The 25,867-nt window shown below is 36.0% G+C and overlaps 1 protein-coding gene across 1 annotated transcript in view; it reads right to left on the reverse strand.

The window, feature by feature from the left end:
- LOC129240668 (dynein axonemal heavy chain 3-like) overlaps positions 1 to 25,867 on the reverse strand; it is a 319,983-nt gene that overhangs the window by 51,924 nt on the left and 242,192 nt on the right. Inside the window, exons 51-55 of the mRNA XM_054876599.1 lie at positions 19,639 to 19,849; positions 19,214 to 19,348; positions 7,337 to 7,509; positions 4,014 to 4,181; positions 1,065 to 1,487 (exon numbers count right to left, since the gene is read on the reverse strand). Coding sequence (XP_054732574.1) covers positions 1,065 to 1,487; positions 4,014 to 4,181; positions 7,337 to 7,509; positions 19,214 to 19,348; positions 19,639 to 19,849 — 1,110 coding nt within the window. The remainder of the gene's footprint in view (positions 1 to 1,064; positions 1,488 to 4,013; positions 4,182 to 7,336; positions 7,510 to 19,213; positions 19,349 to 19,638; positions 19,850 to 25,867) is intronic.

The following is a 25,867-nucleotide window of genomic DNA, read 5'->3' on the forward strand; positions in this document are numbered from 1 at the left end:
AGTATTTAGTGACGAAAGGAAGTTCAATAAGGATTAGCCGGATAGATAGAATTACTATTTCGATGACTTAAGAAAGGGGAAAAGGTGCTTGAGTCGACATCACAGCCGTGAATGTAGTGTTATGGTATGGGAAATAATATCGGATTATGACCAGGTTGAATTGAAAATTTTAAACTATAAAATGACAGGAAACAGCTATCTATAAAGCTCTATTGAAATCATCTTCCCCTGAGATTTATGAAGCATTTGGACCTATTAATGGATCTTTCGACAGGATAATGCACCTGTACACACTTTAAGTGTGGTGGAAACTTGGATTGCGCTCGAAAATGTTGAAACTTTAGCATAGCCACCGTATTCTCCAGATCTGAACATTATTGAAAATCTATGGGAATGGCTTGCGCGTAAGGTTTATGAGAATGGGTAACAATTTCAAGGCAGAAATGCTTTAATTCGAATTATTAAAATGGCCTGGTTTGAAATTTCATTAGGCTATCTAGAGAATTTGTACAAATACATTCATCAACGTATTTACGAAGTAATTTCTAAACAAGGTGCCAGCACAAAATATTAAGCTTTAAATAATAAATATAAAAAAATCAAAATTGCATTATTATAATTGCATTATTATTACTTTTTCTTATTTGTTTAGTACCTCTCTATTCAAGTGAACCAATAAATCCAGCACAGTATTACAGCTGCTGAAGTTTTACTGCTGCGAAATACCTTTAGATGGAATGATATTTTGACGCATGCTTATTTTCGAGCAAATAAAAGTCTTCACTTGAATTATCAGAAAGCCTTGGATTACTAGACCAAATACGGTTTCTTTAATAACCATTTTCTCCCATAAAAATTATTGCCTCTAATCAAGTGAACCGGACTGTACATGTGGCTGCACTACACAATCGCCGTCAGCGTGTTAATGTTAATCAATTTCGCTTAGTGTATTTATACCATGTATTTCCGCTTAAACTACAGTTACCCATGCATCTTTTGGATTACATACTCGAGCGATATACATACGCACATATGTATGTATGTATGTATGTATTTTTACTCACTCGCGATACCAATATGCCCAAACACATCACCAATGAGATGACAAGCTTATCCTTCTCGAAAAGCGATCGACAAACATTTTGATAAATTGATTTCGTAAAGTAATAATTCAAATGCTCTAAACGCTCTTCGAGCACAGTCGATTTGGGCGCCTTCTGTATGGCATTTACGAAGAGATTGAGAAACCAGGCCAAGGAGTATTGATACATTGGATCGATGTTAGCCAGTTCACTGATGCAGAAGAATAGTATGGCGGAATGTTTAGCCACCGGTACGTATTGTTGGCGTGCGGCATCAATTTCCGTTTCGGTTGCTACAGCAATTACTTGCTTTTCCTGAATTTCCTCTGATAATATTTTACTCGATGACAGTATGTTGATAGCGTTTTCGTCCTCTAACACATTGCCCTCCGAGGAGGAGAGTACCTGTGAAGGAGGTGAAGGAAAATGATTACAATGAGTAGTGCAGAGTTAAGTTGAGGTTAAATACGAACGTATGCATCTATGTATGTATGTATATAAAAGTGGCACAGCATGTGGCTTGTGTGGCTTGGGGGCGGCCGCTGGGGTACTCTTACCTTAGATATATTATATAATAACTATGTTTGTTAGCCTGTTTGTTTTGTTGATAGATGAGTTGGTAAACTTGAGTTTAGCAAACATTGAGGTATAGTGAAGCTGTTTAGTATGATATACATATATACATATAGATATGTGTGTGTAACGTCGGCTTGAACACATTCGGTATATCTTATGAGGTGAGCTAATGTTATATAAATATGTACTACAGATCGAATTATTGTATTTATTCTTGGTCTACTATAACTTTTTTCGAATTAACAGATACTCTCATTGTTAAAAAAATGCGACTACAACCTTGTATTTTTGTAGCTCTATACTGAACTTCTATTCAATAGTTGGCGGTCACCGTAGCCGAATGGGTTGGTGCGTGACTACCATTCGGAATTCATATGTTCAAATCTCGGTGAAAATTAAGAAAAAGTTTTTTCTAATATAATAGTGGGCGACCTTGGCAGGCAATAGCAAACCTCCGAGTGTATTTCCACCCCCCATTTGTGGAACAACATCAGGAGGCACGCCACAAATAGGAGGAGTAGCTCGGCGAAACACCCAAAACGGGTGTACGCGCCAATAATATATATGTATATATATACCATACATTATATTTACATATATACACCACACCATTACTGACCCACCACCGTGCGTTACAGAAGGCTTCATATTTTTAGAAAGTAACGCTTCATTTGATCTTCTCCATACATAGGGTCTGCCATATGAACCAAAAAGGTTGAACTTGCTTTCATCAGTGAATAGCACGTTCCACCAAAATGAGAAATCTTTTGATTGATGTTTCTTGACAAATCGCAGCCTTGCTTTACGATTACGTTCGTTGATATGGGGTTTATGCCTTGCTCTTCTGCCGTTGATATCAGCCGTATTAAGTACATATATTTCTAATTGTCTGTGGGCAACATTTTTCCCCCAAATAATTTTCGGCGATTGTTGCGAATTTCGGTGCACTTAAAAATGGATCCTTTTTGACTTGCCGTGGTGTATACATATTGGTCATCACTCGAAGAGAAGATTTTGTTATTTGCAACGTTTAATATATTTTTAACACTTCTGTCCTTTTTCCGCCATTGTATGATGTACTGTACGGTTGATCGGCTTCGATTTATAACTTCGATTTTTGGCCTTCGTAATGATGAATTACTAATTTTCGCACTTCAACACTGGTTTGTCCTCTTTGTCTTCCCATTTCAATTTTTTATTACCCTTTATCAACAAACTACGCAATATTCAACATATGGCAATGAAGTTTAATGTTTGGGGCTTTCCCGAACTCTACTTTAAAAACAACGTGAACTTAGGTGTGAATGGAACCTATGTTGCGTGATAACACTGTACGAGTTTGGCTTTTGCCTTGATAATTACACGGTGCAACACTGAAAATACACCTGACAAATTACACACTGTAGGTTGTTTATATGGTCGAATAATGCATAAAAATATTTTTGTTATTTTTGTTGTACCCTCCAATTTTTATTTATTTATAAAAAACAGTTTTTTCAGACTTTGCGCGGTAATCTACGGATATCTCGGTCATTTTTTCACCGATTTTCAATATTTTATATGTTTTGAAAATGATATTGTCAGACCTTTCAAATGATGTACAACAAGTAATTATTCAAACTAGTTAGTTCTGATTTTTATTTGATTAAACCTGGAGAATGTGTTTTTTTATCATTTTTTTAACTTTAACAATTTTTTATTGCATAATTTTACTACAAAATTAAAGCTGTTTGTTAATATTCTTTGAGTGCATTTATTAACGAAGAAATTAATGTATTACTTTCAATAATCGGATAAAAATTGCATAAACTACGCTAGTTTTCCGTAAATAGAAAAAAATGCCTTGAATATCTATCCATTTGTGGAACCATAGTTTTTGTTTTTAATGACAATATCGTTTTCAAAACATATAAAATAAAATCGGTGAAAAAATGGCCGAGATATCCGTAGATTACCGCGCAAAGTCTGAAAAAACTGTTTTTTATAAATAAATAAAAATTGGAGGGTACAACAAAAATAACAAAAATATTTTTATGCATTATTCGACCATATAAATAACCTACAGTGTGTAATATGTCAGGTGTATTTCGTTTTTTTTTTTTTGTAGCACTGTGTTACCACTTGTTAAATAATTCGTTTTTATTTTAATAAATAAGGGAGCATTTCAAATTTTGTTTTTGTCATTTAATGCTAATTAAATGAAACCAATTAGTTTTTATTGCAATACTAGTCCCCCCTATTTAATGTAAAACCATATATCTAGGTGGATGTACGAGTTTCGCTTGGAGCTACTGTATAAGTATATGAACTAATGCAACTAAAAATATAATCTTAGCAAGTATTTGTTTTGCTTACCTCGAGAATCTTCGATTCGATTGTATACAAAGCATCCCGATTCTTTGCGGACTCAACAATTAATTGTTCTTTTTTCTCTTGTAAATCAGGGCGTTCACGTGCTACTGTATTGGCCAGAAGCTGTTCGCGCAAACCCTGTTCCGTTATCATGAAATTCAGTACTGCTACCTGTGAAAAATTAAAGAGCGAAAGGTCAATGAAAACCCCAAGTCTTGAAAAGATAGTTTTACAAGTCGATTGTGAAAAAAGAAACAAGTACGTGACTCATCGAAAAAAGAATGGAATGAGAGAACGCAATAATAAAGTAATAATACCGTGAATTTTAAGAAATCTTTTTGAACAGAAAAAAAGAATGAAAAAAATATGGTTATGCGGTGTTTCCACTTCAATTAATTATAGCGCTGAGTAAAAGACATGAGGCAAACGAAAGCGATGAAACAGATTTCAGCAGGCAGGTAAAGCAATAAAGGATCGCACATGTGTTTTATTTCTAAGATGCTATACATTGATCCAGATTATTTTTGTTTTATTGTGCATTTTTAAACTGTGGGATCTTATTACATAAGAACAGACTGTAATACATAAATAAACATATGATGGTAGCACTGCCAAAAATTATATTTGCCTGCTTAATGAGTGCTAATAAGACCAGTAAGATCGAGTTCATACAGGGAAACATTTGTTGATTCTACCTGTTACTTGTGCTTTGTCAACACCCTTTGTGTTCTCGTTTTCTCCCACTGTAGACTAAAAACTAACAATACGACGGGAACATCGAAAGAGAATTCGGAAGTTAAATCAACAAAAGTGTTCCTACATAAACGCGGTCTAATGAAACTCTCTGGAAAGAGAGTTGGCAGCATTGTGAATAGTCAGTTATGGTGCCCAGACTCACCGACATTACCGTAGACCCTGTCTGTTGCCCGTGAGCAATGGAAAATTGAGCAACACTTGTGTCCGTAGAAAACAGCTGCTTTCGTTTGGTAATTTATTTACACAAAACATCGGGTTATGTTGGTTTGTTGATATGGTATGTTGCTTGTATCAATACAATGTTGCCATTCATAGTTTTGCATCTTACTCGATAATATTGCTATTGGTGCTATCACATGCAAAAAACGAGTGGAAGCTAGGTGAACTAATCTGACAACATGCAAAACAGAAAAATTCATGTGTTAGTACAAAAGTACAAAAAACTGACAAAAATCGTGCTTACGCTCGCACGAAAGAACTGTAGAGCTATTACAAGTATGCTGACAAGTCATAATATGTTGACCGCACATTGCTCACAAAATAGGGATTGCGTTTAAAATGCCTGGCAGCCCCACTGTTTGAGGGTCTGGAGGAGGTCTCAAAAGAGGATTTCCCAGCTCTGATTAGATTCGCCAAAAGCGTTGATATCCTACATGAAGTCTACTTTTAGTATTCGTAGAGGTCGGTCTCCATCTGATATCGCTAGGGACCAAATAATCTATGCGTGGCCAGGCTAACCTAACCTATCACATGCAAATTTTTCGTCAAGTAAGCAGAGCCTAGAGATAGCGCGCAGAGAAGTGGAGATTCGAAGGCGTCTTTACTAGCTCTGTTACTTGTTTACTAACTAAATTAAAAACAGCAGAAGTGTAAAAGTAAATTTCGAATAAAGCTGTATGTATAATAATATATTTACATATATACATCTCAGTTCACAATAATATCAGCGCGACATATTGCCAAGTTTTGACAATTTATTTTTCTATACTTTAATTTTTATTTTGTGCTTTTAATATATAAAAATATAGTCCATGCTACAACAGAAACTTTGTAACTCAATGTTTCACACTTCACACAAAAGTTAAAAAAATTCAAAAAATTTTGTAAGAAAAATTTTGAAATACATAGGTATATGATTTTTCTGCCCACTGAATTATGTCTTCAGTGACTCAGTTTAAAGCCAGAAAATCGCATTGGGTTTGCATCATTTGCTGTTTATAAAAAGGGTTTTCTTTCATTGTTTATTATATAAAAATTTCTTTCGATATCCTGAAAACTAAACATTTTAATTAATTTTCAATATATAGATCCACAGTCTTTCGTAAAATTATTTTGACTTTAATTTGCTTGAAACCAACTTTAGCATTATTCAAAGTTTTCGCATCTATCAGGTCAGTCCATACGTTCGTGCGTTTTTTAAAGGTGGTTTTAAAATTAATAAAAAATATGTTTAAAGTATTTATTAATCAATAATAATATATATTTTCCTTCATTATTTACAACGGCACCGCAAAGTACTACTCTTCAGCTTTAGAACCCATTTTAAAAAATATTTTTGCGATTAATATAAAAAAAGTTATAATACTTTATCTAACCATTGGCGTTTGCGAACAGGATTATTGTAAAGGACCCATTTTTCATCACCAGTAACGATACGGTTCAAAAAACTTTAATTTTCAAGCCGTTGTAGCAGCTGAGAACACACATTCACTCTCTGCTGAAGGTTGGCGACGGAAAATATATGCGGAACCAATTTCCCCAGCTTTGAAACCTTTCCCAACTGAACCAGGTGCCTGTGAACTGTTCCATGCGATGAATTTAACCTCTGAGCTATCATATCGACTGGCAAATTTGGCTGAGTTTCCACCAGTTCGAGCAAGGCGTCGGAGTTAAAGGACGACCAGCGCGCGGGACATCCTCCGCGTCGCAGTTACCACTTCGGAAACCACTTTTACGCAGTCCTTACACTCACGATATCCTCTCCGTGAACAATGTTTATTCCGCAGCAGCAGTTGTTGCATTTTTATCACTTTTATAAAAAAAATTCCATTTTATTTTTTAACAACACGTGCTTCTATTCGCGATTAAAATCACTTGTTGAATGCACAATATACCAAAGAAAATATAAATAGTTCCGTTATATTCCACGAATAATTTTTTGTATGCAAAAATCGTACAAAAGTGAAATTATGGGTAAAATACGCACGAACTTATGGACTGACCTGATATTTTGCAAATTCTTAATGCTACACCATGTAAGTGTTGATGAGCAATATTTGTCTTTATAATGTCATAGCCATGGCAACAAAAGTCAATGCTGTGGCCGAAGGTGGGGGCTCCCTTTCTATAGATCTCTTCCTTTACAAAGAATAAAGTTAGCAGTATGTAAAGCATCCTTGACGGTTTGTGAGAATACGAGTATATGAGCAAATGTGGTATGACTGTGTGGTATTGTTGGGTAACAATGGCACGATACAAACATTCACACCCGTCCAGTATACATTTGTATGCGTACTACATTTATGCATATGTACATATGTATATTCTTTTTCAGTTGTTCTCTTACTTACCATAACCGTTATCTCCGGCGAGTAGTGCGGATTTCGCAAGCACGTTGTGATGTATAGGCGAAAGTTTGGATTGTACTCCAGCATGGTGTCACCACTTTTGATAAAAAGACCACCTTTATGTTTAATAACGTTTTTCTCTAGGATTGGCGTCAAATTGGAATCTAAAAATTCACCTGTTTATTTTTGTTTTTGTGTTTAGAAAAGAAAATAAAGGATAATAATGAATCAAGATTCATGTCAGTGAAGGATGAAATTTTTTAATTAGATTTCTTTTGTAGCACAGAAATGCATCCAATAAAATGCAAAATCCAGAATATTAATAAATATTTGAGCAAATATGTCTTTATTGCTGTTGAAAAATACTTAGGAACCATATTTGTGCATGTTTCATGGAGAACGGTGCTGTAATGGTACTTTTTGCGCTTGAATGGACTTGTACATACATATGTACATACATAAGTATTTGCTGTGATCAATTTCTTGGAAATGCCTTAATTTTTAACATTTCTTTTGAATGGTTTGCATTGATTTTTTGCGTTTCGTAAAACAATCATAGAGCTGCAAAAGACCGGATTGCATGTTTCAAAAACGATGGTTTTTAATGCTTTGGAATATTACTCTGAGGATAAAAGAGCAGACAGACTACCAGCCAGATTTATAGTTTGATTTTTCGATTGTCAAAACAGGATGATGTGCTGCTGACTTCCATCGAGAAATTTTCGTTCATCTGGAAAAACCAATAATGAAAGGAACAGTTCGATTTGTAGAAGTGGGGCATCACGGCCAACTGACACTGAAGAAGCCATTGATAACATCATCGTAACGGCAATGCCGAATTGAGTTTGCTCGGGAGCACACATAACCTGGACTCAAAATTGATAGCGTTTTATTTTATTCAGCGCTGAAATAAAAATAAATTGAGTTGGTCCAGATAGTAAAAAGAACGTGGCGTAGCCACAACGGGGAGCATTCGACACCAAGTTCGTCTCACCAACTTTAAAGCACGGCAGAGGCTAAATAATGGTGTGGGTTGCTTTTCGAGGAACGGTGTCGGGCCAATTCATGGTATTGAAAGTAATATGGATACGGTCAAGTACCTTCAGGTACTTCAAAATGTAATGCTACCATATGCGTAATAGAATTTAGTGGTGATTTGGAAATTGCAACCAGATAACGATCCGAAGCACACTTCTTGTCCAGCAAACAAATTTTTTGGCAGACAAATCGATCACTGTTCCGAATTGGGCATCTTCCAGTGCCGACTTAAATCCAATAGAAACTCTTTGCTACGACGTGCCATCAATACGCAGAATACCGCAACTTTGGATTCGTTAGTTCAAAAGGCCAAAGCAGTATGGAAACCAATTTTTGTTGAACGTTGTAGAGATTTAATAATGTCAATGCAAAGGCGCTGCGCAGCAATAATAAAGCAAAAAGGATTTTCAACAAAATGTTAATGTACTTCCCTTTTGTCTGCATTTGTTATGATTTGACTATCTATAATTTTCTTTTATTCCTTCGTAAGTATTTTTCTCAACGGGGTTTTGCATTGTATTAAATTTACATACAATACATGAGCAATAAAACATACATGAGGAAAAAAAATTGTGTTTTTTCTAAGACAAAAAGATTGATACAGATTGGAAAAAAAATGGTGAGAGCTGGTATTTTTCAACGGCTGCAAATTTCATTCTTGTTAGGAAAATTTAGATACGTACGTACTAGGGCGGGTCGATTTAAAAATCGCTCATTGCTCTATGAAAATCGTATTCTAGGGATCAAAATAAGAAACTTTGCCGAAGGAACCATACCTCTAAAACGAATTCTGATGTCCCCCAAATTAAAAATATCACAATTTTTAGCCTTTAAATGAAAAAATCAGCTAACGGGCTATGTTTTTTCTTTATTCTTATTTATTTAATATGTAATAATATTTATTTATTATTTATAATAATATCTATTTTATCTCTTAAGAAATTTATTTAGTCAGTCGTTTTAGAGGTATGGTTCCTTCGGCAAAGTTTCTTATTTTGATCCCTAGAATATGATGTTCACAGAGCAATAGGCGGTTTTTTTTGCCTCCCCACAAAAGACACTAAAAGTTCGACCTAAATTGGGGGACATCAGAATTCGTTTTAGAGGTATGGTTCCTTCGGCAAAGTTTCTTATTTTGATCCCCAGAATATGATTTTCACAGAGCAATGGGTGATTTTTTCGCCTCCCCATAAATCGACCCGGCCTAGTACATACACACTCTTGTCTTCACATATGTCTTGTACATATATTTTGGTGAAATATTAAACGATTTTAACAAGTGGGTTTGCGAGTTCTATTGGGGACGTCGCCCCCGGAATTTCATAAGTAAAGAAAATTCCAAACAAAATCTGTAATTTTTCCTCTGCTAAAAAACTAATATATTAACTATCAAAATACCAAAAAATTCAAAATTTTCTGTGTTTTCAGCAATCCACAACTGTAACAGTTGATGGTAAAAATCCCTATCTTCTGCTTTTACATGTATTTTTGTCTTGCCAAACAGGTTAAATGAAATGCTTTTAGGGAGTAGATTAGATTAGTGTAACTTTAGGTTTGCATTTCGATGTCATAGTCTTTTGAGCCGTCTACTCATCACAGTGCGTAATTCAGACCCAGTTCCCTTAGTAAACTTAAGATACACCTGGGTTGGACTGAACGAAAGTGCCTTCTGCTGGCTGCAAATGGCCGAGATGTTTCGCTATAGCGCTGCATTCAAGAAGAAGGGGCATTTTAGTATCCTGTAATTTGTCGCAGAAACGACATATGACTGCGCGGTCCGTGCGCATTCTCTCTTTATCCTTGGGAAGGGTGATGCATTTTCTAAACCTCTTTTGGTTGTATCCCTCCAGTAAGGATTTCGCCTGGTGCCAGCTAATCACCCCTAGCCTTAGCTTTCCCTTCCACTGCCTCTGTTTTATGGTGTGTTGCTCCATAGCAAGGAAAGGCTCGGTTCCTATTAATAACGAGGCCGCAGCCTCTCTTGCCCATGCGTCCACTACTTCGCTCCCAGCTATGCCTCTATGTCCTGTGACCCATATTAGACGGATGCGATTGTGCGATTCTAGCAGATTAAGTTTCTCGATGTAGCCTTGAGTGCCCCCTGACTGTCGCTCAGAATGACATTTCGCCCATTCCGGAAATTTGTATCTAAATTAATATCAGTACATAGCAAGATGGCGTACAGTTCCGCTTGAAAGGTGCTTGTCCAGTTCAATTCTGAGCTTCTTTTTGGATTTGATGAGTAGTCGGGTAAGTAGGAGCTGCAGACTCAGTAACTCCATGTTCTTAGATGATATAACCTTTCTTCTAAAGAAGCTTTCCTTAGTAATATTCACGGGGTACGCTTGGCTGACTGCTGAATAGCTATATGATGTGGTGTCAGCTCGAACATCACCTCCATCGCAGCTCTAGGACAAGGCCCCCGCAATGCACAAGCATGTTAAGCACTGAAACTTAGTTAGAGTTGCCCGCACTGTCGAGTGAGCAACTTTCGATGCCCAAACAACCGCTCCATTATCATGGCTTACATCTATCTCAGGATTTTTGGGCTACAGCACCAGGATTTTCCTGGTAGATGTTTGCATAGCACGAGAGCCTTTACAGCTTTGTACAAGGTTGCGTCAGCATACCTCCTCCAGTTAAACTTGGTATCCAGGACAAGGCCTCCGCTGATAAATCCAATAGCGACCCCGCCACTGCCAATCTCCCTCATTCCTGGTAAGATTTTTTTTGTGGTGATAGGAATGATGGCTGTCTAGAGGACTAACCTGTTTTCTGTTCTATTTAAATGTACCTGCCGCGAGTCCCTATGAAGTATATACACACCTATTATTTGATGCAATTCACATTAAGAAAAAAGCATTTGGTTTTTATATGTAATATTTTTTCATTAATTTTTAAATGTTAATATTTAAATAACACAGAAAGTGGCCATTATTCGTGCAATTAATATAAACTCAATTTAGTACATAGTGGTGATGTAATGGAGTTCAAAATTTCTTAAATTTTTGCTCTTTATTCCAAAAAAGTTCTCGAAAGCTGATTTCTTAACCGTCTTCTAATGAGTGTCCATAATGATACGACGGCGTTAAGTTCGAGACTTGATCGGTGCCAGTCCAATATATCAATATTGTATGTCTGAAAGCAATTTTTTTGCGATTATGGTTGTTTGGGACGCGCACCGTCTTGCTGGAAGATAAATTCATTCATGCGAAGCACTGTAGCGATTTTCGCTTTCGGTACAGTGCTTTCAATAAGTGCAGAATGGGCTTTCAGGCAATGCAATTCACTTCAACTGAAAACAACAAAAACTGCCTTGATACTGTTGATCACTTTCTTGTATTAAATATGGATACGTTTACGTGCATATGCAAGTATTTTTTATTTATTGGAAAGTAATGTATTCAGTAATTTTAGAATCCTGCATAAGGGGAGCTTTTGTACTTTTGCATATTTTAGCATAGCAAAATATGATATAACAAAATCGTCTAGATACGTAAAATTTCTATAATGAAAGTGAATGTTAGAAGCCTTCATAATGGCGAATATATTAAAAACACCCGAATCACATTGCCCTCAGCAGGCAATGGCACACCTCCGAGTGTATTTCTGCCATGAAAAAGATCCTCATAAAAAACCATTTGGAGCACACCACAAATAGAAGGAGCAGCTCGGTCAAACTCCTAATAGAAGTGTAAGGGTCAACTATTTATTTAAATTTGTATCATATATTATATTTATTGGTGGTTCTCGCAAGAATGTTGCATTTATTCTGCTATGTGCCCGAGCTGTCTTTTTATTTTCTCAGCATATTCAGGGGGTAGCGTTTTCTTTATCCAAACTGTTGTACTCACACCAGGGGATTGTGTGGAATTTTCTACCGTCCCTCATAAGTGAGGATGATCGTAGTTCAGCTGACTTTTTCTTATCTGTGCACACAAGCTCGCTAAAATTGAAAAAGTTGTACGAAAACTTTGAGTTTCACAAAAAATGGAAGTAAATCATTATTCTATTTCATCATATACAACATGCATATACATACATCTATTCTTTTATATTAATCTTTAATTTGTGGAAGTGCTGGATTTTTCTTGTTCTATTCCCCTTTGAAATATGAAACATTCTCACAGGATGTATGACAATATATTCGTAATATCGCCTAACGAAGAAAACACGTTTTTTCTTTAAAATTATCTTTATTCATCAACATAATATCCATCGAGAACAACGTAATCATTCCAGCGCCGCTCTAACAGTTCAAAACCACTTTTGTAGAACGATTTATCTTTTGCCTTAAAAAAGGTCTCAGTTTCAACGATGGCCTCTTCATTCGAACGTAATTTCTTACCGGCGAGCAATTTTTTAGCTTTGCGAACTACCAGTAGTCGCTGGGAGCCAAATCTGGCGAATACGGCGGATGTAGTAACAATGCGAAGGTCAATTCAATTCGTTCTTGTTTTTGGTCAACAGTGAGCAAACACGACACCCACTTTGAGCCCAGCTTTGTCATAGGCAAATGCTCGTGCAATAGAAAATCCATAGGTTCTTGTGATTTTTTACGATGTCAGCTAACTCACTCAACTTCACTTTTCGATCATTCAAAATAATTTTGTGGATTTATTTGATGTTTTCTGGTGTTACCGCCTCATTTGGACGTCCACTGCGTTGTGCATCATCGGTGTATCTACGATCACGTTTGAGGTCAGCAAACCATAATTTAATTGTTACTTCTGAAGGGGTGGGGTTCTCATAACATTTTTTCAAGCCATTACTTCTTAGCACAATAACTCACGAACTAATGCATAGAATATCATGAAATTGTTTAAGGTTGCAATAAAAATAGTGCCATTTCTGTATTAGGCCCTCGAATTTTTAGCCCATGTGTAATAATGAGGGGATATATTTTTAAAGAAAAGAAACGAAAAATCGTAATTGAATGAATTCTTCGGCAGACATAATATTTTCTTAATAAAATTTGCTTGTAATTGTTCCAGTTCTCAAAACTGCTTATAACAGTAAACCCGTGCCACATACTTCATTATTTCTTTATAATGTCGGGGTAACTGCTTATGTATGTATGTATAGTATAATTGCGTAAAAAATTCACGTCATTTACTACCCACTGACACGTGTCTAAGTAAGTGCGGAACTGTGTGGAAGAATCTCAAAATCAAGTGATACGATTCGATTTGACAAGTGATTTGCTGTCCCACGTAAAAATGAAGAAAACTGCAAATCACCGTAAACTTGAGTTGATGCGTTTGTTAATTTTATTTCTTTAACATTTAAGTATTTTTGCTATGCAATCATTTTTATATAAATAAACTTGCATAGTAACAAATGTATTTATACACAAGCGGATACAGCGGATGTACAAATTTTCAGGTACACTGAGCGACATGAAATTTGTCAATTAATTGGCAACTAAGTTTTTCGCGCATTCAAGTGTTCAACATAGAGATTGGTCGGCGTACAAAAAGTCATAATTTTGTAACATTCTGGTGAAAATATCAAATATAGAGAAATAGCTCATCGGCCAATGAAACGTGAAATTTGTTTTAAATGAAGCAAAATTACTTAAATTTGGTAAAAGTGATAAGCCCAAAAAAAGAAATAAGATGAAAGAAAAAAATTTAGAGTATGGGCGCTGCCACATCCATTTTTTGTTATCTCATAAATAAAGGGTAGACGTCAGTAGAGAATAATTCCTAGGCGGTACTTTTCTTATGCCATCTTTAACATTTGTCAGGTAGAAGGAGGCACAATTTTAACCAATAGAACAACGCGTTGAAATTATTGAAACTTATTATGAAAATAGTTGGTTTTTGAGAACAATATATCGCAAAATTCGTGGTTTTGTTCGAGGGAAATAATCATCCGAATGAGTCGACAATTCAAAAGTTGATGGAAAACTTCAAGAAACTCGTTCCAGCGAGGTTAGAAAAAGGACTGACAGACCAAAAACTGGAAGTTCTGTTAAGAACGCTGTTGCAAAATGTTGTCGATATCTCGACGTTTTCAACAATTAGGCATTCATGAATCAGCTGTGGACGTGATCTTGGTGGATATTTAAATGATATTATTTTTCACATGTAATTGTTATGAGCCGTATTTTGAATAAAAAAAGTGAAACCTGAAAGAACATAAATTTGTACATATTTTATTTTAAAACAACGGCTAGGCGCGTCGTTTGAAATACCCTTTGCCATTGAGATCGGATAAAAACCTTGTACCCTTTTCATAATTTAAAACTATGTAACACAAAGAAAAAGCTTGCGTCAAATAAACTCAATTCCAAATCTGTTTTATATCTCATGATGTGGCGGTAGTATTGTCGCAGAGTGTAAATCGTTTGTATGTTCCAAATATCAACAATCCATTCAATTGAAAAGCGCTCAGCTTACAAATTGTCTTCAAAGAAGTTACATATATACATAAGTATGTATAAATATTTGTATATTCGAAGATGTTTGCTTTATTTTATTATTGTCATGTTTAATTGGATTTGTGCCGACGTCATTCGTTTATTATTTCTAGCTGACTTCATTGCGTCATTAATCTTAGCCAATTCGGTCAAGATGAAAAAATAAAGAAGTCGGAAAAAAATTAGAAATTTCATTGTAAATAAGTGACTTTGTAAAACACATTGTGTACATATATACAGATACTTAATATACAGTACAGTATGGACCAACATTTAAGCACCAGTTCTTTCATGTCGTAATCTTTTTTGACGAAAATAATATTTCTTTGAAATCAAAGAATCCATCAACATCCACCTGCCATGAACTTTTGATGTGCTGAATACCATCCCAAACATTATCAACAGTTGGCAGGAGAGAACCAAAATTAACAGAAGAAGCTTCTATCTCTTATATGATTCTGACGCAGGTTCTAATTTGGAACAAAAAAGGTCCACAAAAATACCTCCTTGTGAGAGGATGCGTAGAAAGAAGAAGATGTACTGAAGAACATATCCAAGGGGGGAATACTAGAGCATGACTTTCAGTACTTCGTATAACGCCAGATTCGATTGGATTCGCTTTTATTGCATCCTCAAATCTTCGCACATAATTACACTGCAGAAGTTTACTTAAGTATTTAATTTAAAAAAAAAGCGCAAATATTTATCCCTATGCGCTTTGGCATTACATGGCATAAATTCAAAATACAAAAAGAACTTGGTTAAATTAAATAGACAAAACTAGAGCCCTGTTTTTAAGTGGAAAAAATACTTATGAAATGACTACTGAATAACGAGTTCATTACCCTGGATGACACTTTTATAACGCTTAGAAGGATGTACTATTAACAGAGCTGAAATAGAGCTGTCTAAAATTACATTTGTTTGTAAAATAGTGAGTAATACCAGTTTTATGAGGCATAACCATACTCACTAGTTAAATGAGTTGTTGCTTTCACATGCAAATTTTTCGTCAAGCGAGCAAAGAAGTGGCGAATAGAAGAAGCCTGATATTCGGCGTTGTCTCTTCCTAGGATATTTATATAGCCTAATATAGATTTTCCTTGATTTTTCCATTCTAAGTATCCATTTTCCTATTCGAAAATTCTTTTAAGTCACATCTTCGATTGGGTTTGTCAAGTTTCCCATCTTGTCTTAAGCCAACGAATATGTACTTGGTTCATAGTTCGTTAAACTCTGTAAATTAGGTCATTGCCTTGGTCTTTTGTACCACCTTCTCAATGCTTTGCAGTTTCTTAGCAATGCTTAGAATTCAAAACTTTTTATTACAGGCCTGCCTGAATGAGTCCGTTGCTTCCGTCGCATCAAGTAGATCGACTGGCATATCGTTACAAACGCAAAGGGATCCCACAATAAAAGTATTGCCATATAAATGGTGGTCAGATTGGAGGTACTTTTTCTTATAGTGTTTTTGACAGATCGCGTGTGACTACTATTAAACTAAATACATAACTTTTTGCAATATTCATTTAAATTCTATCATAGAGAGATTTACGCCTCAACATCGTTTACAAATCGTACAACTGTTTTAAGAAAATCGACGTTCTGTGAATCATCTGTGTTCGCGCGCTCAGGTCAACTTTCGTTTCAGGTCAACGACGTTACTTGCCACACAGCCCGTGAAACAATGGATTTACGATGTCGCAGTTTCGGTGAGCAATTTATCTCTCGTTTCGGACCAGTGTATTGACTACCAAGATCATGTGATTTACACCGTTGCACTTTTATTTGTGGGGTATATAAAATCAGAATAGTTTGTGGATAAACCAGCTTGGATTGAGGCATTGGAAGCCAACATTACTAAAGTTATTCACGAAATACCGACCGAAGTCCTCCAGCTAGACATTCAAAATTGATGTTTACGGATGACCGAATTATGGCGCAGTTGTGGCCTTACCTTTAAGAATTAAAAGTCATGAATGGTTCTCCAAGATTACTTATTTAGAAGCGGTTAAGAGTCACACTAAATTATTCTTTCGGTCAAAGAGCCTGAACCCGCGTTGCACAGGTGATTTTTGACCTCTCTGCAGTAAAGAAATAATTTATCTGTCGATTGAGAATTTGTTCCGGAATATAGTAAACCATTCAATAACACCAATTTTATATGCCAAAAAGAGAATCTGGTAAGTATGTGCTTAAATTTCGATCAATGCCGTATGTGAGTTTGCATGACTGCTTTTTTTATGAAACAGTATTTAGCAACGGTATGATTATTATACTTTATGTGCGTATGTATGTATTGATAAAGCCTTGTTTGAATCAAAAATGTAATAAATTGCAAAGTATAATATTTAATGACAGCGAAACGAGGTGGAGATAGGAAATCATCACTTGGCACTAACAGAACACGAAAAACTATAATTGCTCTGAGTAAGCGAGTGATTTGGCGGTCACTTTCTGGAATCTTGCTGACGAGTGGACGAGAGATTGTACTCAACTACAAAATAAAATTAAAATTAATAATCTTTTATTTTTATCCACAATAAAATGTGCTTAACATTTTTACTAGTTAATTTGCACCATTGTGGGTCATCCTTTGACAGGCGGCGATCGTGTATTTATCGGCTCCGTTTACCCGTTTTATTTTTTACAACTTTTTTCCTTAGATTTAGACATTTCACCCGATCTGTGGTATGATTAATCCATGATAACTTCTATATGAAGGCTTTTCGCAGGTGCACTGGTTATCTTTTAACTCGGTCATTAAAACAAATAATAATGTTGAAAAAATGCAAGAAGCTTTTGATGTGGTACGCCAGCAACGGCCATGAAATATTATTTTTATGGATGAAACAATTTTTAGGGTAGAAGAAGTTCTTAATAAACAATATGACAAAATTAATGCATGAAAACCGCAAGAAGCGAGGGGTCAATATGCAGCAAAAGTTACGGCTTGGTGAGAAATATCCAATAAAATCGTCCCTTCCTTTAATTTTTCAGAAGAGGGCATACGACCTGGAGGAAAACTGTGCCAAGAAGATGTCTTGCAAGACATGCTGAAGATTTAACCAGTAACTCTCTTACAATCACTCAAAGCTAAAAATACCAAGATTGATAAAAGCAGAGTTTATTGCTGCTAAAGATAGGCCCTTGGACAGCCCATATTTAAATGCTCTCAACTAAAACTGATGGTCAAAGTTAGAGGATATTGTCTACAAACTTCGCCACCGAAATTTGAGTAATCTCAAGCATTCAGCCATAAATATGAGAATCATACATGCCGCCATAGCGTAATGGCCGGAGCGTTTTAAAGTCGATAATTTTGAATAGTTTTTTTCTGTTTTCCAGAAACAGTTTTAGTCAAAAAAAAAAAAATTGCAATTAAATCTTAAAACGAGTTTCTTAAATTTTTACACTAGGTGGCCAATGAGAATCTTTAATTTGAAGTTGTAACAGAACTTATAGCACAACGAAGTATAAACATAGAGTAAAGATTTAAAAACCATTCATTTTCTTCAATGTTCCGATGTTCCGATATCCCGGGACCAAGTTAAAGGTAACGTTATGGTTTACGCTCAAGGTGGTGAGGCCATTCCGACTTTGTTTCACCGATTTGGAGGTTGTTGTAGTCGAATCCAGTGACTGAATTGCAGCTGGTCTATCCGAAAGAATAGCGATATTGCCTTTAAAAGAGAAGTCTGCATAACGTAACTTGCGAGCTTCTCCTATTGCCAATACTTCCGCCTGGAAGACATTGCAAGTATTGGGAAAACGCACAGATTTTTTAATTCTAACTTTATATACCAGCTCCAACACCACAGCCCAGTTTTGAACCATCTGTGTAGATTGTGGAACCGAAGTTGTTTAATAAAAGTGTCTTACACCATTCATTTCGAGATGGAAAGAGAGTGGCAAAATTCCAGTTGAATGCCACCGTGGGGACGATGTAATCAGTTCTCCCCGAGGTGAACTGAGCTTGCCGCAATAGTAGTTTTTTTCATTCAGCATATTTAGACTTATCGTCTTTATAGATCTGACTGTTAGTTTTTAGTTTTAAATTTATATTCCATTGAAGTAGAATTAAGTCTTAAAATTTTGTAATTTCTGTATGAGAGAGGGTATTTCAAAAATGTTGTTTTAAAATGAAACATGTAAAAATGTAGATCCTTTCAGGTTTCCCTATCAAAGACTAAAAGCCTTAGATAAAAAAATTAAACTAATTTTCCATTAGTTGAAGCGATTTGAAAACTCCTCCAAAAATCGAGTTTTTATAAACAAAATTAGTTTTTAATAATATTTTTTCCACATTGTCATCACAGATGATAAAAGAGTTTAAGCACTGCATAAAAATGTTTCAAAATTGTGTCAACGGAATCGAAATAATGTGTTTGGATGATAATATGATACAATAAACTTACCAACATTTTCAATAAGTACCGGATTGCCATACGTAACTGAAATCTCGAGTATTTGCATATAATTGGGATCACTTTGTTTGATGACACGCAAAAAATTATCCTTTTCCATGTTTTTTATCCACTTATTGGCTTGCACTTCGAAATGGAGAAAAATTTGGTAGAATATAAATATGTATGCATGTAAATTTATTTAAAAATTAATAGTAGAATACAATTAACTAAAGCTATCTAAAGTAGAATAGACAGCTGTATGTGTGTATAACAACAATCTTCATATGCAAATAAAATATTAATCAAAACTAAAAAATCGATCAGTGCTAAAATTTTTCCACAAATATTCACATAAACTTAATACTCAACATATTCCAATATAACAAAATGAAAATAAAAACGTAACAAAATTAGCAATTCTGCATTTAAATCACCTTGTGGGTCTATTAGCAGTGGATATCGATTCGAGTTTGCTACAATAATGCCATTCTCTACGGAAAAGTTATCAGCCGGCAGCCCCGCTAATGACCAAGCGCGTATTTGCATTGGATTTCCTAATGTGGCGGCCAGTGAGAATCTCTCCGAGCAGGGAATTTTTTTGCGAACACACAATTCATTCCAATCATCCAAAATTTGAGCACGATACTGTAAACAAACAAAAAAGAACATAATAATAATAATAATCGTATTTCTGTTAATACTTTTTAATGGCATAATACCAAATCGGAAATGGTCAAGCATATTCAAATAGTTGGCTTTATGCATTATACTTGACCTGCCATAAGTTAAGTTACCAATAAAGTCCGTTATAAAGGGTGGTTAAGTTTTAAGGGCCAGTGTTGATTTTGAATAAAATACAAGTTTTTTTTTTAATTATTGTCATTTCTCTTTATTATGATAATATTGGTATGACTCAATTACGTATGGATCAAAATATCGGCCAAATGTCCGTCGCGGCCTCGGCGGTAATGTGCCGAATTATCTTATCTTTTAGCTATTGAGTTGTTGCTGGCTTATCGACATACACCTTTTCTTTCAAATAACCCCGAAGAAAAAAGTCCAACGGTGTCAAATCACATAATCTTGGCGGCCAATTGACATCGCCGCGACGTGAAATTATTCAGCCATGAAATTTTTCGCGCAAAAGAGCCATTGTTTCGTTAGCTGTGTGACAAGTGGCACTGTCCTGTTGAAACCACATATCGTCCACATCCATATCTATCATCTCACGATAGCGAACACTATTCACAGTAACTGCTTGACCGGCCTCATTTTGGAAAAAATACGACCCAATGATGCCGCCGGCCCATAAACCGCACCAAACAGTCACTCTTTGTGGGTGCATTGGTTTTTCGGCAATCACTCTTGGATTATCATTCGCCCAAATGCGGCAATTGACGAATCCACTGAGGTGAAAAAGTGCCTCATCACTGAAGATGAAGTACGCGATATTTCATAATAAGCCTGAATAACTTTAGCGCATTGGTCGATTGTGTATCTTTCCATAGTTTAAATTGAGTTAGTCTGAAGTTGAAAAATGTTAAATGAAATGCAGAAAAAAACTTGACGTTTAGGTGTGGTTTACATTCAACATCGGCCCTTGAAATTTAACTACCTTTTAGATATAAAATTATAATACTTTTTTAACGAAGCTTTTAATTTTCATTCGGCAATTCAGCTATCGCAGCACGCAGGGTTTTCATGGATATTGACTTCGCTGTTCGAACCAAAGATTATTTGAGGTCTTGTGTGAGGTCTACGATAGGCTGCGTCCTCCCATTCTGACTGCAAGCTGTAGTCCACTGGATTCAGAACTGGACCTCCAGACGGCCAATTTTCTGCGACTATGAACCCAGGAATATGGTTTTATATCCACTGCTGAGTGGTTTTTGCCTTATGAGCTGAAGCGGAATCTTGCCGGAATATCCAACGCTCTCCGTTGAAGATAGTACTGCTCAACTACTTCACCATGCCTTCTAAGACATTCTTCTGGTACACTTTTGCCCCGGTCTTAACCCCTTTTTCGCAGAAATGAAGAGATGTAATGCATTTACAAGACACTCGCCACCAAACCATTACGGAGGCTGGATGGTGGTCACCCTGAATCCTTGGAACAATATTTTTTGCGTCTTTGAAATTTGAGCACAGATTTCGTCCGTTTACTTATTAAACACTTCTTCAACAGCAAGAATTTTCTGATCTGTGAAAAGAGTATTTTCATGGCCCAAGAAGCTGCTTGAATCTGCCGAGTCTAATTTTCTTAAAGCGCGTTGTCATGTCGCGGGAGGCTTTGCATGTGAGATCGTCTCTAATTAGTCTTGACATGAACCTGATCGATACATCCATTTCCTAGGACATGATTTTCTGTTTCTGTTTTCTGCGAATTCTTTCTCGAACGGCTTTTATGGCTGCACTGATTCGAGCCACGCGAAAACGACCACTTCTTTTTCTGTCTGTCACTTCGGACGTTTCGGAAAAACGATTGATCGTGCGGTAAATAAACATTCTCGAAATATTCAGTTCTTTCAGCAATTCATAAATCTTACTTACACTTTTACCACACTTCTGTAATGTGATTTTCCGTAGCTCCTCGCCCCGTTGCTAACAAACGAAATTTGCCACGAAACTGAGTATAATTTATGAGTAGCCAATAAATGGCTCCGAAATGCAACTGGGTGAAGGGATTTCAAACAACAATAGAAGAAGGTGGCGGACGGCTCGAAAATGTTTGGCGGAGTAGGTGCATAAATCAATTGCGCAGAGCTAGGCATCAAGCGGCCATTCAAGCTACCAGACCCCTGCAATATCTTTCAATCAGAAGTCTTTGCTGTATGAGAGGCTGCAGAATTAGTATTTTCAAAGGCATCGAGCAACCCCAAAATAAATATATGCATTGACAGTCAAGCAGCGATAAAGGCAGTAAACTGATATGAAATTTCATATAAGTAAAAGCACTTTTCTCCTTTCCATTTTTTTGACAGGCTCTAGATTTGATTTTGACAGGCTCTTGGAATGTGCTGGTGTGAGTGTTTAATGGTTTTGTTTGAGTGTATTGGTGTGATTGCTAGGCCAAATTATCATTTTGTGAAGCAATTTTATGGTTCTAGGGCATAGTAAAATCAATTTTTGTACTATGTAACTCGTACCTGCGGTGGACATGTACCAGATATCGGATTTAAAAAATAAATGCCATGCAATTTGCTACGATACTATAACAAAAAAGAATTCCAATAATTTTTCTGTTTTGTATTATCGCTTAAGCTCTGAAACTCTTAAAAAACCATAGCATTTGATGACACCCACGACGAGCCAAAGCTTTGTCCACTATAAACGGAATTGAACTTGACCACCCACCCTCGCATGCGCAACAGGAGATAGTTTAGGCAATTGCGAGTTCCACAACAGTCAAAGAAATTTTACTTAGCAGGGACAACGAATTCCTTAGAAGACGAACCAGCTCAAATTCAATATCTTGTGCATATTTCCCTGCGGGGGATACATCTACATGCACATAAGTATTTATTTGTATAACTATGTGGTCGCCGTAGCCGAATGGTTTGGTGCGTGATTACCATTCGGAATTCACAGAGAGAACGTCGGTTCGAATCTCGGTGAGACACCAAAATTAAGAAAAACATTTTTCTAATAGCGGTCGCCCCTTGGCAGGCAATGGCAAACCTCCGAATGTATTTCTGCCATGAAAAAGCTCCTCATAAAAATATCTGGCGTTCGGAGTCGGCTTGAAACTGTAGGTCCCTCCATTTATGGAAGACACACACCACAAATACGAGGAGGAGCTCGGCCAAACACCCAAAAAGGATGTATGCGCCAATTATGTATATATATATATATATGTGTGTGTATATGTATATATTTATTTAAAATAAGTATAATTAAAAAAAATACTCATTAATAATTATATTATACAACTAAAGACACTGGACACTGGCCACTATTTTTGCCAGAAACGCGGCTAATATTTCACTACTTATGTTACATCCGTTTTTGCATAATATATTGGGTTGGGCTGAAAAGTCCCGGGCCTAACAAAGAAAACCCGTTTTTTTGTTTAAAATTATCTTTATTCGTCAACATAATTTCCATCAAGAACAACTCAATCATTCTAGCGTCGTTCTAATACATTTTATTTATCATTATATTATAAAATTTATTTCAATACCACTTTTGTAGAACGATTTACCTTTTGCCTCAAAACAGTTTCAGCGATAATCTCTTCATTCGAGCGAAATTTCTTACCAGCGAGCATTTTTATTTTGGTCTGTGAATAGCAGTAGTCTCTGAGAACCCAAACTGACAAATACGGTGGTTGTGGGAGCAATTCGAATTTCATTTCATGTATTATAGTTTTGCCATTGTTTTGATTGACCTCAGTCACAGGTCAGTAGTGAACAAGCGCGGCCCCCATTTTGCACAGAGCTTTCTTATAGTCAAATGCTAAAGCCGTATAAAGCCTACGCGTTCTTGGGATATCTTTACGATGTCAGCTAACGCACGAAACTTTATTTTTCGATCATTCAAAACGATTTTGTGAACTTTTTTGATGTTTTCTGGTGTTGCCGCCTTATTTGGACGCCCACGGCCTCTACGACCCCTTTTGAAGTCAAGAAGCCATCGTTTTATCGTTGTTTCTCTTTTCAAGCCATTGCTTGGTTTGAGTGATGTTTTTTTGCATTGAGAAACAGTGTAAATTAAAACACGAAATTCTTCGTGACTCATTGTTTTGCAAATAACAAATGTAACGTCACTTTTGGCACAATAACTCGCGAACTAATGGATAGAATATCATGAAATTTTAACAGCTGCCTTTTTAAGGTTAGTTTTAACTAAAAAACAGATGAATGCAATAAAACTAGTGCCGTCTATGTGTTAGGCCGGGACTTTTCAGCCCATGTATTAAGTTTTATTTTTTGCGTTTAAGATAAATAATTAGTAATACTGATTTTTTATTGTTTTTTCTCTAGTGTGATTATAAAATGCTCAAATACAAGTTTTTGCTATTGTGACCGATCTGTGTACACAGTGTGCTTGAACCAAGTTTAGTTTAAAAGTTTTCCAACCCCAGATTTTCTTGTTCCACGTGATTCTGTCGCATCCTACAAAAACTTTTACGTCAAAATCGAAATCGTCTAATCTCTTGTGTGAGCCGATACGGGAGAGCTCGCATTGGGTTTTTGTGAAGGATGATTCGTCGTCGGTGATTGGTTTCCGTAAATTCTCCGAAGACTTCTGCTAAACAATGAGTTGCATACCACTCCAAAGTGATTATTTTAAGTTTCTCTAGAGGTACAGTTTTTATATGACAACATTTTTCAAAAAGAAAAAAAACAGAGCTGTTTTATCTGCGAACAACTTTTGTTGGATTCAGCTCTTCGCGAAAGACCCGTACTGTTGATGGTTGTTTGGTTTGCAGCTCTCATGCAAAGATCAAAGATTTGTCACCTGCTATGATCTGATAGACGACACGCAGTTTTCATATTATGAAGTATCCAACGAAATGAAATCTTTTTGACCACCCTATTTTCATGAAATATTGAAGGTCCGCTAATGCCTAGAGATGTCTATATGTCACATGATGATATTTCGTATCAATTGCATAACTATCGTTTTTGGGGGGCCTTCACGATATTCATGCTACAAGGATCGACGAGCACATTGAAAGTCATTGTACTGGCTTTTCATAGTGGCTAAGTGAGGGCAATCCCACGCAAAGCACAGTCCTCGCACTTTCCAAATGTGCATACTTTCCCTGTTTCTAAAAACAAAACAAAAAAAGCAACGATAGGGAGCATGCCAACCACTGGTGGGCATTCCCAGACTGGTAGCGGCAGGCTAATCACCTACCCTGTCAGAAGCCAAAATAGATTAACTGAAATTAGACTGAGTCTTGTCGAGGCCTATGCTCCCGAGAGGAGTGAACAAGGAAAAAAAGTATGGCCAATGCCAAAAATCGAAGCTAGTTAATACTCCAAGTCGGAAGTCGTAATAAATCATCGCACAAAAAATTTCACTAGTAAATTCCAATCTTTAGGAGAGATGAATCTTACAATGTTAAGAATAAAAATGTTATATATAAGTTTATGCTAAAAAATAATAAAATTTTCGATAAAAATAACAAAATATCATCATTCGTTGTGTGGAAAGGCGCAAAATGTAAAAGGAAACCCGCGTACACATATCCATATTTTATCAATTAAATAGTTTTTCTTATTGAGCATTGCTCTAACATAAATTGTATACGTGTTCGCGCATATGAAAAACTACTTAACACTTCCATTATATCAAAGGCATAAATAATAAAAAATATATATGTAAAATAAAATAACAACAATATCGTATATTTCAACACCTAAATAAAATAATTTCTAACGCATTTTATTGCCAGCATGTTGTCTGCCTACAGCAATAGAACCAAAAGCAAATAAACGCTTTCGGAGCATGCAAAATCCGCGTTGAGAGTGATTAATTTCGGTTTTGACATTTTATTTTACCTGGTAGAGAAAATCTGGATGACAGTTAAGCAAGTGAGTTTAAGCGAAGTGCATTAATAGGTAGCGGCCAGGTGGTGAGCCTTTTAAAATTTCTGATTTTATATCCTTTAAGTGCTATGTATGAGAAAAAAAAAAAAAAAAAACACAACAAACA

The sequence above is a fragment of the Anastrepha obliqua genome, chromosome 3, assembly GCF_027943255.1.
Source record: "Anastrepha obliqua isolate idAnaObli1 chromosome 3, idAnaObli1_1.0, whole genome shotgun sequence".
In the NCBI taxonomy this organism is placed as follows: domain Eukaryota; kingdom Metazoa; phylum Arthropoda; class Insecta; order Diptera; family Tephritidae; genus Anastrepha; species Anastrepha obliqua.